The sequence below is a fragment of the Neofelis nebulosa genome, chromosome 5 (assembly GCF_028018385.1).
Source record: "Neofelis nebulosa isolate mNeoNeb1 chromosome 5, mNeoNeb1.pri, whole genome shotgun sequence".
Taxonomy (NCBI): Eukaryota; Metazoa; Chordata; class Mammalia; order Carnivora; family Felidae; genus Neofelis; species Neofelis nebulosa.
In genome coordinates this window covers 46647922-46663413 of record NC_080786.1, presented here as the reverse complement: position 1 = coordinate 46663413, position 15492 = coordinate 46647922, and the positions used below count along the sequence as shown (strand labels likewise).

The 15492-nt window shown below is 35.4% G+C and overlaps 1 protein-coding gene across 1 annotated transcript; it reads right to left on the bottom strand.

Moving 5' to 3' along the window:
* Nucleotides 1-5869: 5869 nt before the first annotated feature.
* On the bottom strand, nucleotides 5870-15039 carry SUCNR1 (succinate receptor 1). The gene is made up of 2 exons (XM_058730247.1): nucleotides 14780-15039; nucleotides 5870-9900 (listed from the first exon to the last, which is right to left on the bottom strand). The coding sequence occupies exons 1-2, from the start codon at nucleotides 14885-14887 to the stop codon at nucleotides 8947-8949; spliced, it is 1062 nt and encodes a 353-aa protein (XP_058586230.1). The 5' UTR covers nucleotides 14888-15039; the 3' UTR covers nucleotides 5870-8946.
* Between the last annotated feature and the right edge of the window lie 453 nt (nucleotides 15040-15492).

Sequence of the window (15492 nt, the reverse complement as noted above, 5' to 3'; positions counted from 1 at the left end):
TTTTTTTAGCAGAATATCCATGGTTTATGATTGATACATTGATGAATAAAGCTAGAATTTGGCTTTATGAAGTACGGCTTCCTATGTCACATAAGCTGTAAGTATCTGACATAAAACATCGATCAAAATCTAAACACTAAAGTGTTCTGCAAGCTTTCTTAGATACCTTGTCTATTATTTTGGATCAGAGAGCTTGTCCAATGAGAGAAAGATGGACCTGGGAAAGTGTTCATGAAGTTCGAGAGCTCTCCTTGATATGCCTATGCCTCTTGATGGCCCATAACCTTGAAAATGTTAGTAAACCTTGAAACTGGATTTATTTATTTGCTACTTACTTATTTACTTATTTGAGTTGAGCTGTTTATTCGTGTCAGACTATTTTAACATTATCTTGAAGTATTTAAACACTGTCTAAATTAAATCATGGGATTTCCTAATGACTATTCTGTGCTGTGATTGAGAAAGAGTAATGGATACTAAAGCTCTGAGTAGTTATAAGACAAAAAAAAAAATCTTTCTTTTTGTAAGTGATTATAAACAATAATTAGTAAAAGATTAGAAACCATTTCTAAGAAATATGAATGTTACTGATATTTGCACCTACATGGATAAATAAAAAAAAAATTATAAGTATATTTTACACTGGATATTTTGTCTGTGACCTCTGCAAAGGAAACCAGTTACAAAATAAGATTGCTTGCTTGATAATGGAGTAGATATTTCTATATATTGGCTCTTAGCATTTGGAGGCTGTATCCTGGAGATCATTTGAAAAGGAACAGACATTCAAAGTGACTTCCTCACTTCAAAAGGGACATAAAAATTTTCAGGAATTTGGAAAGAACAGCTTGAGAGATCTGCAGGTTATGCTGATCTCAAGTCGCTCTTTATGTACCTTGAGAAACGATGTTGTACACAGCCGAAGTATGACATTCTCTCTTACTGGATGCCATCATAAAGATGATACCAATGTTTCTAAAATATGTTTCTTTACTGACAGGATATCTTTAACATCTCAAAAGGAGGTTTGAAGATAATATCAACTTTCCCTGTGTTGGTAACATCGGACTCGATTTAAGCTCAGAGATTAGACCTAAAGCAATAGATAAGAATGAAATTTTCTGGAGGAAAAAGAATGAAAAAGAAAAGGGAGCCAAGAACACTAATATTTAAAAGGTGGCTAAAATACAAGGGCCAGAGCTTGCAGAGCAGTGAAAGGTAGTAGGACAAAGTCTGTCAAATTAACGATTTAATTATTGAGTAAATTTTGCTTCCTGTCTTTGTTTAATTCTCCCTAAAGTAACCCTTTGCGGAAAAGTCCTCATTTGAGAAAACTTAAATGGTTCCATGTATCCTGCACTGCAAGCCGAACAGCACTGTGCACGTGTATGGTGTCTCCACTACCAGAGGGTTGTTACTGATCACCTTCCTTGTAATTGCACACTTCCACAGTGATTGCTCCCTCACTGGGTTGGCCTGCAAATGTCTGCCTTCTGGGCCTCCGCCTTTGCACCTCAACTTCTTGCTCTGTGGCGCTGCTCACTCCCATGCCAGTCCTCAGCAGGATGAACATCACCTGCACATAATTTCCTAGCCTACCAAGACAAAATTCAGACCTCTCTTCCATGCACTTTTAGTAATTTGGGCACATCTCTGTTTTTGCCCTGACCGTGTTATGCACATCTGTCTATACGTCTGTTTTTCCTATTAAGATCACGAGCTAACTGAAGGAAGGGGTGAGCTAATTTAATGAGGGGAACGCTTGTTGTTCATAGCTTAACCAATGACATAATTTCTGGCTTATGCTGGGCATTCGATAAATATTTGTTGAGTAAGTATATTTGTTATAGAAGGGGTATGCTGTCACATAACTCCGTTTACGTGATAGGATTATGATTTTGATTTTGAATGTGTTTAGAACTCATGACACATCTTAGTTTATTTTGTGTCGTCAGTCTCTGAGCATAGACAAAAATTTAATGGAAAAACATGACAGAGGAACAAAACAATTGAATTATTGATGTAATGAGCTTTACTTTTTGATTAAATGTATTACAAATGTATATATTTATCTCTGTATATAACACATTTATATGTGTATGTCCAGACTTTCTCCAGGTCCACTAATTTGGGAGCACAAATAGAATCACAGAAACCGGTGCTTTGTCTTGTTTACGCTCCACTTACTCAGCCTGTGTGAAATCCCACCCAGGTATGTATTTATGTAAGGCCCCTGGGATATGTCTCATTTAGGTTCATAAGTATGCTCATGTTCCCTTCTCCTCTCCCGACAGATTCTCTCTCATGGCATCTTCCTGGGATTGCTGAACACAGATCTAACTAACCACTTTGCTCCTGATGGGTACTTCCATGTAGATCTGTCATCATTAGCTCTAATGGAAACCACCATCATTGCTGATGGATGTTATTTTATAACTCAAGTTTCAAAATAGTTTGATGTTCCAAGTTTACACGTGAGAGAATCTTTAGTTTTACCTTCTATCATATGGAGGTTTTGGGTAATGTGGGTGGGTGTTGGGGGTGTGTGGCTCACAAAGCTGTGCTGCTTGGGCCCCTATGTTTTACAAAGATTCTAATGAAACAACTTTTGTTTCAATTAACTTATATCTACTTTTCTCCCCAGAATTCAAACATGACTCTGTGGGACTTAAGCCAAAAAAGAAATCCTAAGTGACCCACATTGTGTTGTACTCAGAATCACCCATGTCCCATGACAAAGGCCTTGTCCTGAAAACAATTGGCTGAATGCACCTGTTTTGCACCCATGATGAATTCTTCCCCCGTGGACCTGTTCATACACACATATGTGCACACAGTGCATGCTGCCCTGCCCCATGATTCACCAAGCACTAGTCTTTATCCTAGTTGTGGACAAATTGAAGCTAAAATTGAAGTAATAGTTTCTAATACACACATTATAGCTCTTGTAGGATGCATCGATTTTGTAACACACCAAAATATTTACTACTTAGTTTTTGTTCCGTTGGAAACCACAGGAAGTGGGTAAAATGTAATACATGCAAGGTGAAACAGCCCTGTTTCAGCAACTACTATTAAGTTTAAGAATGAAAGCCCTCATCCTTTCCCCCATGATAATAACTTCAAAGTCTGTCACAAGTTAACTTGGGTGGAGACTTTTAAAACATGCCCTTTGTTATATTTGAACTTAGTACACTACACTTTGAATGGAAAGCTATGAAATTAGCTCTCATTAAATTAATTTCAAACTCTTTGTATTCTTAGAAGTTAAATCTCAAATGAAGAAAACTACATTTTTAGGAAGAAAAAATTTTAAATCTCCCTTCCCATTATCAGTGTTTTCTTATTGAAAATAATGTCTCATAATAGGTCATAAACAACTTTTCCAAAATATCTTAGTGGATTGAAATTTGGGGTAATCACTTGGACTTCTTAACAGAGATTGTCATGAAGAGTTTGTGTTTCTTTGGAGTCAGATCTAAGTTTCAAAGCCAATTCTGACCCCTGCCTTGCTCAATTTCTCAAAGCGTGTTTCCCCAACAGTACATTGGAGATAATAATACAACCTAAATGGCGAGACTCTTGAGGAATCTAATGAGTTACTAAGACACAGCCAATAATTTTTTTACATGGCATTCCTTGTTCTTTTTCTTTATGTGACATATATACACACATCAGTATAACACTATGTATTTCAAGTATTCATTTGCACATATATAATGTGACATGACAAACTGTAATTTACTCTCTTTAGGGATCAAATCAAATCAACATATTCACAGCTAGAGGTTATAAATCTAATTATATGTTATATAGAATAAGAGAAAATTTGGTATTTGAATACATTATTACTTTCAACAGAAAGTTATCAAAAAGTAAATTTTCTAATAAAATATTGTCCATATTATTAAAATTTAGAGAAAATACGGACATGACTTATTGATTCTGTCTGAGAATCTCACTAAAACATAATCACAGGGTTCTAGGTCATAGGACTTCACATTGCATTGCTAAAGAAGCCAGCTACCTATAAATGTTATACACTTGATCATTATATACAGAAATTTCTATTCTGACATGTTACACATTCTTAAGTTTATTGTATCATCTGAAAATATTATCTGTGGATTCCATACCATATGGTTAAATTCAAGATTTTATATGCGTCCAATATTCTGCATGTGTAAATAAAATGTCTGACTCCAGAGCCTATTCTAGAACTCATTCTCACATCGTCCTGGAGTTGTCTTCCTTAGACCTATGTTATAAGATGACTCTGGGACTAACCCATGTGATAAATTATAACTTAAACATCCTTAGAGAGAATCTAAATATGGTTTCTGAAGTGCAACCCTACCACTTACTAGCTATGTGACCATTAAACTCTCTGTGCCTTGGTTTCTTCATCTGTAACTTTCATAGGGTTTGGCAACAGTTGAATGAATTAAATGTATAAAGTGTTAGAGCAACTGTGCCTGGTACATCTTAAGTGCTACCTGTGTTTGTTATTACTATTATTGTGTTGATGGTTTACGATGGGATTTGATGACTCAGTCCTGAACAATCTCATTTTTTTTTTCCACCCAGGGTTGAATAATAGATTACTCTCACAGGAATCCATAGCAAATAGAGATCAAAGCACCTGATTTGTTACTGGTAAGCCTGGACTGCAAAATGAGCTTGAGATGAAAACTAAAAATTATAAATAACTTAAATGTCAGCAATGAAGTATTGACTAAAGCAATACAGCTATATCCATACAATAGATTACCATATAGTGACCAAGAGCTATACGCTAGAAGTAGGTTTATTAGCATAAAAGACGTATTGTCTTTTGACAATTGAATTTTTCAATTCTATTTGGACTTGAGACAATAATTTCTTTTAGGAACAATTTTACATTTGTTTTAAAGAGTTCTTTGCTAAGACCACTGGTCTACTCAAATATTTTTGGTACCAAAGTCTCTAAGGGGGGCAAAATTACCCTTCATAAAGTATGGAGTGGGACCCAGAATGAGGAAAGTATGGAGACTAGCAAAAGGCAGGACAATGGGCAGTGGATGCTATTTGCTTTCAGAAAAATTATTGGTTTTGTTGTGTTTTTTTAAATTACTTTTTGTTGAAAATTATTGCAGAGGTTAGGTTTAAAACCAAAACTGGTGCAAGGGAAAATAGAGAAAGCATGAATAAACGCACAGGCTGGAGTCAAATGATGGTCAATATGAAATAAGCCCTTAAGAATATTTAGAAGCTATGAGTGGGAATTTAAACCACTTATGATATATAGTTATATTATTCTGTGAAGCTTATTAATTCTAATGGAAAAAAGTTTCTGCTTTAGTAATGGCCTAGTAATTCCTATTGATCCACACTTCCTGCAAGGGACCTCTCTAAACTCTGGGAATATATAAACAACCAACTACATAAAGATACTACAGACTGAACAAAACAAAGCAAGGAGGGGGATCCACACCTGGCAGAAGTAAAAGGCACTGAGTGACATTCACAGTTACATTTTTAAGTAATCAGGCCAGGCTGGTTTGCTAAAATATAGAAATGAACCTACAGTCTATCTGGCATGAGAAAGCAAAGAATGAGTCCAGAGTAAACTCAGCAACTGGAAAGTGAAGGGGAAAGAACCCTGGAGAAGAGAGAGTTACAGACAGGGAACTGCATATCTGGTATATAAATTCTATTCAAGTCTCTAGCTGACCTCTGAACTATGGATGTGCTGGAAAGACTCTAAACAGCTCAGTTAAGGCTAAAATAATTGAAATGAGATTGCAGGGCTTGGAGTTTGAGTTCAGCCATGAAACAAAATATTTGTACTTTTCCATGGAACATAATAGAATCCAGAGACTCCACAGTATATTATTCAAAATGTCCAGAACATAATCCAAATATATTAGATATGAAAAAGCAGGAATTTGTGGCCCATACTTAAGATAAAATGCAATCAATGAGCATAAATTTTGATATGACCCACCTTGTGAACTAGCAGACACAGATTTTAAGCATCAATTAAAACTATGTTCAAAGGTATGGAGGAAAATATAAGGGATGTGGCAATGGCATCTGGCGCATGTGTTTGTATATATACACTCTATTTTTTATATAAGACAGCAGTACTTATAAAAGCAGTGATGACAGAAAGTAGTCCAATCATGTACACTAAAAAGGAGCATTGAATTCAATTTTAAGGACATTAATCCATAATAAACAACCATATAAAATGTACCTTGCTAGGTTCTAGAAGGGCAATAAAAAATTAGATGTGGTTCTTCTAATCACAGACCTTAGAGTTCACTTGAATCTAAACAACTATGTTATAAGTGCAAAAATAATTCATTTATTTCCAGATCTGCGGAGGAGATGACCTAAAGGAAGGTTTTCAGAAGGAGTGACAGATGACATGGGCCTTAAAAAATGCATAAAATTTTTTGTATTTGGGCATGATGGGACAGGGGTGAGCATCCAGCTGTGCATAGTGAGAAAGTTCTGCATATAGAAGTGAGGTAACCATCTTTGGCTGGAGAGTATAGTTTGTGAAACTGGCAGTGGGAGATAACATATGATAATATTGGTGGGCCCAGATAGTGAAATGCTGGACCAAATAGCTTAGACAGGATTCTAAAAACAATAAGGAACCAATCAAAAGACAAGATACCAAAGCCCAACATCATTTCCTTTGAAAACTACAAACCCAGAAAGAATTTCCATTATTTTTTGTTTATAATTCTTACAATCACCTAGTACAAAAAGTAAATGGAATAGCTCTTATAGTTTTAATGCAGGTCTCTTGTCTGCTGAGGGTAAAGCTACCAGGTGACAGACTTGGGCAAGAAAAGGATTAAGACTTATGCTATGAAATTACTTAACATTTTGGTTACAAGATATATCTAAGAGTTTGTGGTTCTATAAAATATTTCACTGCCCTAATTAAAAGAGTCCCTATCTTTTGGGTAAGGGTAGGGAAAATTTATTTCCAATTTTGCAAATTAAAACCCATGCGTAAAAAGCAAATTACAATTACATTAGATGTTTCTAAGTTTGCAGAAATAAGTAAACACTTCTTTCCTAAGGCTCTTTTGTGGCCTTTCTGATGAGGATATTCAGGAGATTATGTTTTCAGTTTATTATCAGGCAGGTATAAAATCACACTAAAATTTCAAAAATATTGACCACAAAGGCAAGGCATGAAAAAAATATCTTAAAGCCTAATAATAAGAAAATAAATCCTTTGTGAGTAATGCATGTTTATAATATCTCATTTGTTTGAATTATGTAAGCACTAACTGGGAATATTTTGGGTTTTTGTACTGTCAGAATATATCACCAGAGTATAGGACAGAAAGGGCAATAGAATTTTGTCTTTGTACTCATAATACCTATTTTATCCTTCATGTTACAACTAATCATTTTTTTAACATAACTTATTGTCAAGTTAGCTAACATACAGTGTATACAGTGTGCTCTTGGCTTCAGGAGTAGATTCCTATGATTCATCGTTTACATACAACAACACCCAGTGCTCATCCCAACAAGTGCCCTTCTCAATGCCCGTCACCCATTTCTGCCCCCCTTCCCATCAACCCTCTATTTGTTCTCTGTATTTAAGAGTCTCTCATGGTTTACCTCTCTCTCTATTTGAAACTATTTTTTCCCCTTCTCTTCCCCCAGGGTCTACTGTTAAGGTTCTCAAATTCCACACGAGTGAAAACATATGATATCTGTCTTTGTCTGACTGACTTATTTTACTTAGCATAAATACAGCTAATGACTTTAAGGAAATGAGCATAGACATGTGGCCATGGACACATTTTGTTACATGTAAGTGAATTGTTATGTGATACTTATTTGATTTTAAAAAGCTAATGTAGCATCCATTTAGTTTTTCCTATATTTGTTTTGTGGCATAGAGGGATGCCTGGATAATCTATATGAATATGCGCATAAATATTTCTTACATTTTACAACTTCATAAAGTGCACTTTGTTTAGAACACTTCCTTCAGTGGTCTTATGTGATGTTCTATGAACATGAAAACAAGGCTCATTCCAGATGTAAGTCACTGTCTTTAAGATACAGTCGTCCAAAAGTATTTACCTTTGTTTTGTTTTGTTTTGTTTTGTCGTGCTTTGGGTTTTCTGATAGACACTTTGTGTTCCATAGCTCTGAGATTTTTGCAAATCTTCTTCTTCTCTCTCTTTGTGTACTTTGGTAAAATCATTTATACCTAAATTCCCTGAGAGACAAGCTCAAACATGTCTCTCTTTTTGTCGAACCATCTCTTTAGGCTCCATTTAATTTGATTCTTTGCACTAAAAACCATGAAACAAAATAGGACTTATAATTACAACTTGACTCCAACTCATAATCAATACAAAGAAATACATATAGACATCCTTGAACTCATTACATTGCTTTCTTGCTTGTTGCTATGGTTGACTTTAAATTTTGTTCAAGACCACAATTTCTAACAATAATCTCTAATAGTGTATGCTTAATCTGTTATTCAGTTTTCACATTAAGTTATAAGATCAAATGAAAAAGAATAACATAGAGAATGTTGCCAACATATTTTTTTTCGCAATCTGGTGATGATTAAATGCAGACTACTTGCTGCTTTATCTATCTTCTATTTCTTTTACACTGGTTGAGAAAGTCTTATAACACCTAGGGTTTTGGATTTATATGCTCAAGCACTAGACAATGCCAGTCCAGTTCCTTTCAATTCTTAGGTGAAGAAATCAGTAAATACTTCCCATCCTCTTCTTTTCACAGACTCCGGGCACAGCATGTCTTTAAAAGAGTGTCAAGTCTTTGCTTCTCTGATTTACGTCTATGAGTTAAATCAAATTCTAATTGGCCTACATCTGCACATGCAAAACAGTGTGTTACACAAGCATCTCACTTTTCCCTGAATGGAAACATCAGTCCATGACTTCATCTTCTAAAGGATGTCAGAGATTTGAATTGGTGCCTCAGCTTGCTCATTAACATCTCCCTGAAGTGATCTCCCATAAGGAAGTAGAAGACAGGGTTGACGGTGCTGTTCAGAAAGGCCAAAGGCCGAGTCACGATGTATAAGGAGTTGATGGTGGCCTGAGCACAGTGGGACTGCTTCCACTTTCCCAGGCGTGAAGCAATCCTCACATTCCGCATGATGTGGTAGGGAGTAAAAAGCACGGAGAAGATCACAACTGCCATGATGACTAAGGTGAGGGGCTTTTCAAAGGGCAAAGCAGTAGCAAGCTGTATGCTCCTCTGCTTTAAGAACAGAGCAATCTTGAAATAAAAGAAGCACATCACCAAAAGAGGAATGAGGAATCCCAAGAAGGTTAGACACATGCTATAAATGAGGTTGTATTTGGGGTCCCCAGAGCTTGCATAATCAACACAGTTGGTGCCATTGACAGCTATATTTGGATGTATAAGAGAAAGTATGGGCAGGAGCTCTAGGGTTACTAAAACCCAAATACCCAAAGAGATGAAAACAGCGAACTCTTTCTTTTGCAGAAAGTGTTCTCGGAAAGGATGCTTCATGAGCAGGTATCGGTCAATGCTGATAAAAGTCAGAAAAAGGATGCTCGTGTAGAGGTTGGCATGAAGCACATATCGGTTGGTTATGCAGAGCACATCCCCATATGTCCACTTTCCTTGAGAATAACTTCTTATCAGCATGGGGAGGGTGCACAAAAAAGCCAAGTCTGAGATAGAGAGGTTAAAGAGATAAATGTTACTGCTATTCCAGTTCTTCAGACAGAAGAGGTAGCCAAACACAACAGTTGTATTTGCAAGGACTCCCACAACAAACTCGATCCCATAAAAAATGGAAAGGTAGTACTTTTCCAGGGAAATCTCTGCTGCCAGCCAATTTTGGCAAGTTTCATTCCACGCCTAAGGAAGAGAGAGAAAAGAGAAGGTTGAAACACCAGCTTATGACTAATGACAAAACTGCACATAAGTAATAATTTAAAAAAAACACTTAAAACTTGAACTATGAAAGGTTAGTAAGGAGTGCACATACATACACATTTATATACAGATATATCATTAATATATTATTTTAACAAATATTTATTAAGTGCCTTTGAACTATGCGCTAGGCACTGGGGATAACAGCAGCGAGTCAAACAAAGTTCCTAATCTCAAACAATTTATACTCTCTTGGGAAGAACCAGGATGCAAATAAATGCATGTCTTCTAACGGTAAAAAATGTCCCAGACATAAGGGGAAGCATGTGCAAATGCCCAGAGGTGAAAACACACGTAGAGGACTTGACAAATAGCAAAGAGGCCAAGAAATGGTGCAGTGAAGTAAGTGGAGCATCTAGTTCATTTTTCTGTTTCCAGCACCTCCCATGGTCCCCAGCATATCACAGTTGTTCACCCAATTCTGCTAAGTTAAATACAATTGAACCACAACCTAGGAGAGGAAACAGGGATTCTTATAACTCCGGTCCTGCTATTTTCATAGATTTTACTGTGTTTCCATATTGTCAAAGAATTGTGGTTATTTCACTCAATTTGTAAAGTATAATTCCAGTTTTATAACATGATTTAAAAAAATTAAAATACGGTGCTTCAATTCTTAGTAATAATAGTAATGGTGGCCAAACTTGCTGAGAGCCTGTAGGATATCTAAGCAACATCCTTGAAGTCGTCTGTAGCTTGTCTCCAATAACAAGTAAGCTACCAAGTGTTGCCTATAGTGTTTAGATGTTTCTTGACTCCATTACCATTGCTCCATCTCCTTCATCACCATTCTAGTCCAGGTCACCATCATCTTTATCTTGGCCTGTACTGTATCTTCTAGGGTCTCCTCGCATCCTCTCTGGCTCCCTTTCAACCTACCTTTGGCTTGAAAGCATGACAATCTTGAAAACTACAACCATAATTCTGATTCTCCTCAGCCAAAAGACTTAAGTGACTTTCCTCTGTCTAGGAAATAAATTCCAAATCCGTAATGACACGCATGACCTGGCTCCTGTAGGCCACTTCAGCCTCACCTCGCCTGACCCCCCTCCTTACTCATCTTCTTCCTGTTCTTTGATTGCACAGAGAACTTACCAATGCTCAGTTCACTGAAACCCATCTCACTGACCTTTTCCCCCTGTGATCTTGCCCCATCACAGACACTGCCTTCTATCTGCATGTCCTTTCAGACTTCAAGTGTGGATTTCCCAAGAGAGGCTTTCTGACCCACCCATCTTAACTTCAGCCCCACATTCTATGTTCTCATTATAAACGAAGTTTCTTCGAATTTCTCACAACTTGATCACACTCAGAGTTTATCTTCTACCTCTGGCATAGTGACTGCCAGATAGGGAGATGGTATGTAAAGGCTTGCTGCGTGGAAATGAAGGTAAACATTTGATAGTCTAAAAAAAACATTTTTTACAAATATTTCCTCTAAGGTCAGAGAAGCAGTAAATCCAGCAAATTAAGCCCATTGCTCTATTTCACTCTAAAAGTTGACACTACACGTGGGGTGCCTGGGTAGCTCAGTCGGTTCAGCATCCGACATCATCTCAGGTCATGATCTCACAGTTCCTGAGTTCGAGCCCCGTGTCGGGCTCTGTGCTGACAGCTCAGAGCCTGGAGCCTGCTTCAGATTCTGGGTCTCCCTCTCTCTCTGCCCCTCCCCCACTTGTGCTCTGTTTCTGAAAAATAAACAAATGTTGAAAAATTTTTTAAGTTGACACTACGCGTAAAATGACTAATATTTAAAACAGGCAATTGTGGTAGTTAGGTTGCTTTGTTTAGACACACATTTGTGGAAGGTAAGATTTCATATATATCTTCCAGAGTCAATTTTTTAAATTAAGGTCAATTTAAAAATTATGAATTTACCTCTGACGTTAATAAACATCAGAAAGTCTAGGAAATGTACCAAAGTATTAAGAGTTCTATCCCTAGGGATGAGATACCAGATAACTTTTTAATGTTGATTTATTTTTGAGAGAGAGAGAGAGAAGGGGAGGGGCAGAGAGAGGGAGACAGAATCCAAAGCAAGCCCCATGTTGACAGCAGAGTCCAATTTGGGGCTCAGACACATGAACCATGAGATCATGACCTGAGCCAAAGTCTGGTGCTTAACTGACTGAGCCACTCAGGTGCCCCAATACCAGATAATTATTAATGTAATATATAGAGTATATATAATTAATTATACTATATATATATTATTATATATAGTATATACTATATATATTATTAACATAATATTTAGTATATATAGTATATATAATGTAATATATATAGTATATATATAGTTTATAGTATATATATATAGTATATATATATATATATATATATATATATATATATATATATAAAATAGAGTCAGTTTATCTGGACTTTCTATTTGTTTCCCCAAATCAACATGTATTTGATATTATTAGGATTTCTAGAAATACAGCAACAAAATTAATGGTCTTTTAAAAATATATATAGGCTTCATTTTATAGGTCAGTCAGTGGCAATTTGCCACTATTATTTTTAACTCTATTCCCTGATGCTTTCAGCTCCATGACTTCTGGAAATACGTTCTTCCCAGCTTTCTATGACATGGCAGTCTTCTCACTATCCTCCTTTCTCTCTTTGTGGACTATTTGCCCAAGCTTCAAATGTTGGAGCTCCTCAGAGCTCAGATCTGGGCAACTTCATTATTTGGGGAGTGCTCAAAAAAGCAGGTGCACACACTCAAAGGTATAGTAAGACAATAGAAAGTTTCCTTAAGACTCAGTTGTTCCACTTTGAATTTCCACTTTTTCTAGTTCTTTTTCTAGTCCTCTCTCTTATTTTTCTGACTACTCAGTTCTTAAAATGCATGGGCTGACGTCAGTAGCTTCTGTGCAGCAGGAAGGTTTGACTGCTATTGCAGAAAAAGACAGCCATGAAGACGTGCATTACTACATGTGCCCGATTCCCAATAACTAGCACTGGGGCAAGTCAGGGGCCGTGCTGCCACCATGGAGAAGGCTTTTTCTGCTTCAAGCTGTCCCATGGGAATGGAGATTCAGGGAAGTAGCAGGGATACAGCATATCAGAACTGGAATAAGGAAACTGAATGACTAGTCACCTTTGTCTTGCTTCTCAGAGCAGTTGCTTTATATTTTTAGTTTTATTTTAAAAATAACTGAAAAATGAATGTTATTCTGTAACACTAAGAAGGTACAGGTAGGCAAAAAGAAGGAATGAAAATTAATTGTCTGTAAACCAACTAGTCCTCATACCTGGATACCTGTTTACAGTTTAATATTTATTTGAATTTATTTTTTATAGAAATGAGATTATCCTCTTTATGATATTTTATAATCTGCTTTTTGGTACTTTATTTCATTCTTAAAGTAATTTTCTTAAGTTCTTAATAAATGGTGGTTCATGAAGGTCAGGCTGTCTTATATTTGCAGGCCAGTTTAAGTCTCACTGAGACCCATAATTTTCTGGGTGCTAGAGTCCAAATTAGATGATGTTTATAGTCTAATGTGTTTTAGTGTGGCCATTATAATTATACAAATTGATGAAGTAAGCTGATCCTTTAAGGAAAATTCTCAGTTGAAGGGATATTCCTTCACAAAAAATTAATATTCTCTGTTCCACTTTCTCGTGGTTGTGTTTTTAATTTTTAGGAAATAGAAATCATGATAAATAGGTTTTAACTGTTTTGGGTGAATTATTTATTTATTTTAGCTATTGGTAATTGAAGTGAAATCTTTAATTATATATCCAAACATATATCTAAACCTGTTAGAACTATTGAATTACAAGCAATAGTCAATACACACATAAGCAGATAAGTAGTACTCATTTTTAATTTGGATTAATGTTTCTTTCACCTTAATTGTATTCAGTCTTTTAAAAATGTACACTATTGAATCTTAAATTTAAAAATATATTTGACAGCTTATTAGCATTTAAATTGTTTTTTACAATCATTATAATTAAACAAAGATTACTTATGCATTTTAAACCTTAACTGCTTCTTTAAGGCAAATTTACATGGCAGTATGAGTCTTTTTTAACAAATTGCTATTTTCATTAATAAACAACTTGAATGAAAAAATATATATTCACACTGAAAAGATACAATCACTTAATATTGATAACTTGTTTTTTTGTATATTCCAGAATTTATACTATAAGTCAAGGTATTAAAAAGTAAAGTACCAAATTATGTTTTTGAATTAAAGAAAACTCACCAATTATAAAAAGTTCTGGAAGGTAAAATAGCAATGGCTTCTGCAATTTGTCATTTTTCCTTAGTGAATTACTTTCTTGAAAAATTGTAACTTTTGCAACCATAATTGTAATTTTAACATAAATGCTAAATTTAATCTTTAGAATAACTTAAGATTCCCTCTAACATATTATTTTCTAAACGTGAAATATTACATGTGGTTGATTTTGTCATACAATTTAGAAACTTTACATTTTTTCTGTAAGTAGTTACATTTAAGCAAATCTGATTACTCTTTTTTGTTGAAATATGTTACCAAGACATTAGCAAATGTAATAAACCTCTTTAAATAAATTTAGTATTTGGCAATTAAAAAAAGACATTCAATTTAGTGAAAAATAAATGTAGGAGAAAAAATTATGACTTCCTTTTAGTTTCCTTTATTGTTCTTCATGTTATGAATGACAGTTCAGACAGTTCATTTAAACATTATTTAAAACCTTAACTGCTTATAGGCCATTTAAAAAGAAACCCCTGAGGGAAGTCTGGCATTACTTTGTACACCTGGGTGACATGAGTTGCATTATAACTTACCATTCTGTTGGAAGGCCCTGATCCCTTGACGGAAACTCTTTGCCAGCAACCTGATAAAGCTTCTAACCCAAGACTGTGCCGCTGGACATAGTGAAGCCTAATTTGCATATCATGCAGACAAGATTAATAATTCAAAAGTCCAGAAATAATTTATTCAGTTGAACTCCCAAGTCCAGTTCAAGGGGAAATTCCTGTGAAGTTGAGACACAAAACAAATTACTCATGTCACAAAAAGATTTTGAAAAGACTACTGTTGAAATCATCTTACTCACTATCAAAACAACAGAGAAGCATTGGTCATTTTCATGTTTACTTGCATATTGAAAGTTAGTATAGTTTATATTGGATATACAATTGCTTCTGCTTTTTTTATGCTTTTTCTTTATTTTTCAAATTGACAATTTTTAATGAATTCTATGTTGGGCATATAACTAAACAGCTATTATCAACAATTTTGAGGGAGGTATAAAACTGAAGTTTTGAAAGCAAATTTGGGTATATGCTTTGTCAGTGTTCCGGCAAAGGGGACACTAGAGTTTCAGGTATTTCCCATTTTATTTTCTGTGATTAAAATCAAGAGACACATTAAACACACACACACACACACACACACACACACACACACACATCAGATGGCTAGGGATTAGGGAAAGAGGTGGTGTCTACCTAAGATAACCTCAATACGTGGCATTTCATATATTCTAATCAATGCT

Bases quoted from the DNA above. Each gene is read 5' to 3' on its own strand.
- SUCNR1 (XM_058730247.1), bottom strand. From the start codon at position 14,887: ATGCAAATTAGGCTTCACTATGTCCAGCGGCACAGTCTTGGGTTAGAA. The intron at 9,901-14,779 runs GTAAGTTATAAT...TCTCTTCCTTAG, and splicing joins CAGGGCCTTCCAACAGAATG to GCGTGGAATGAAACTTGCCA.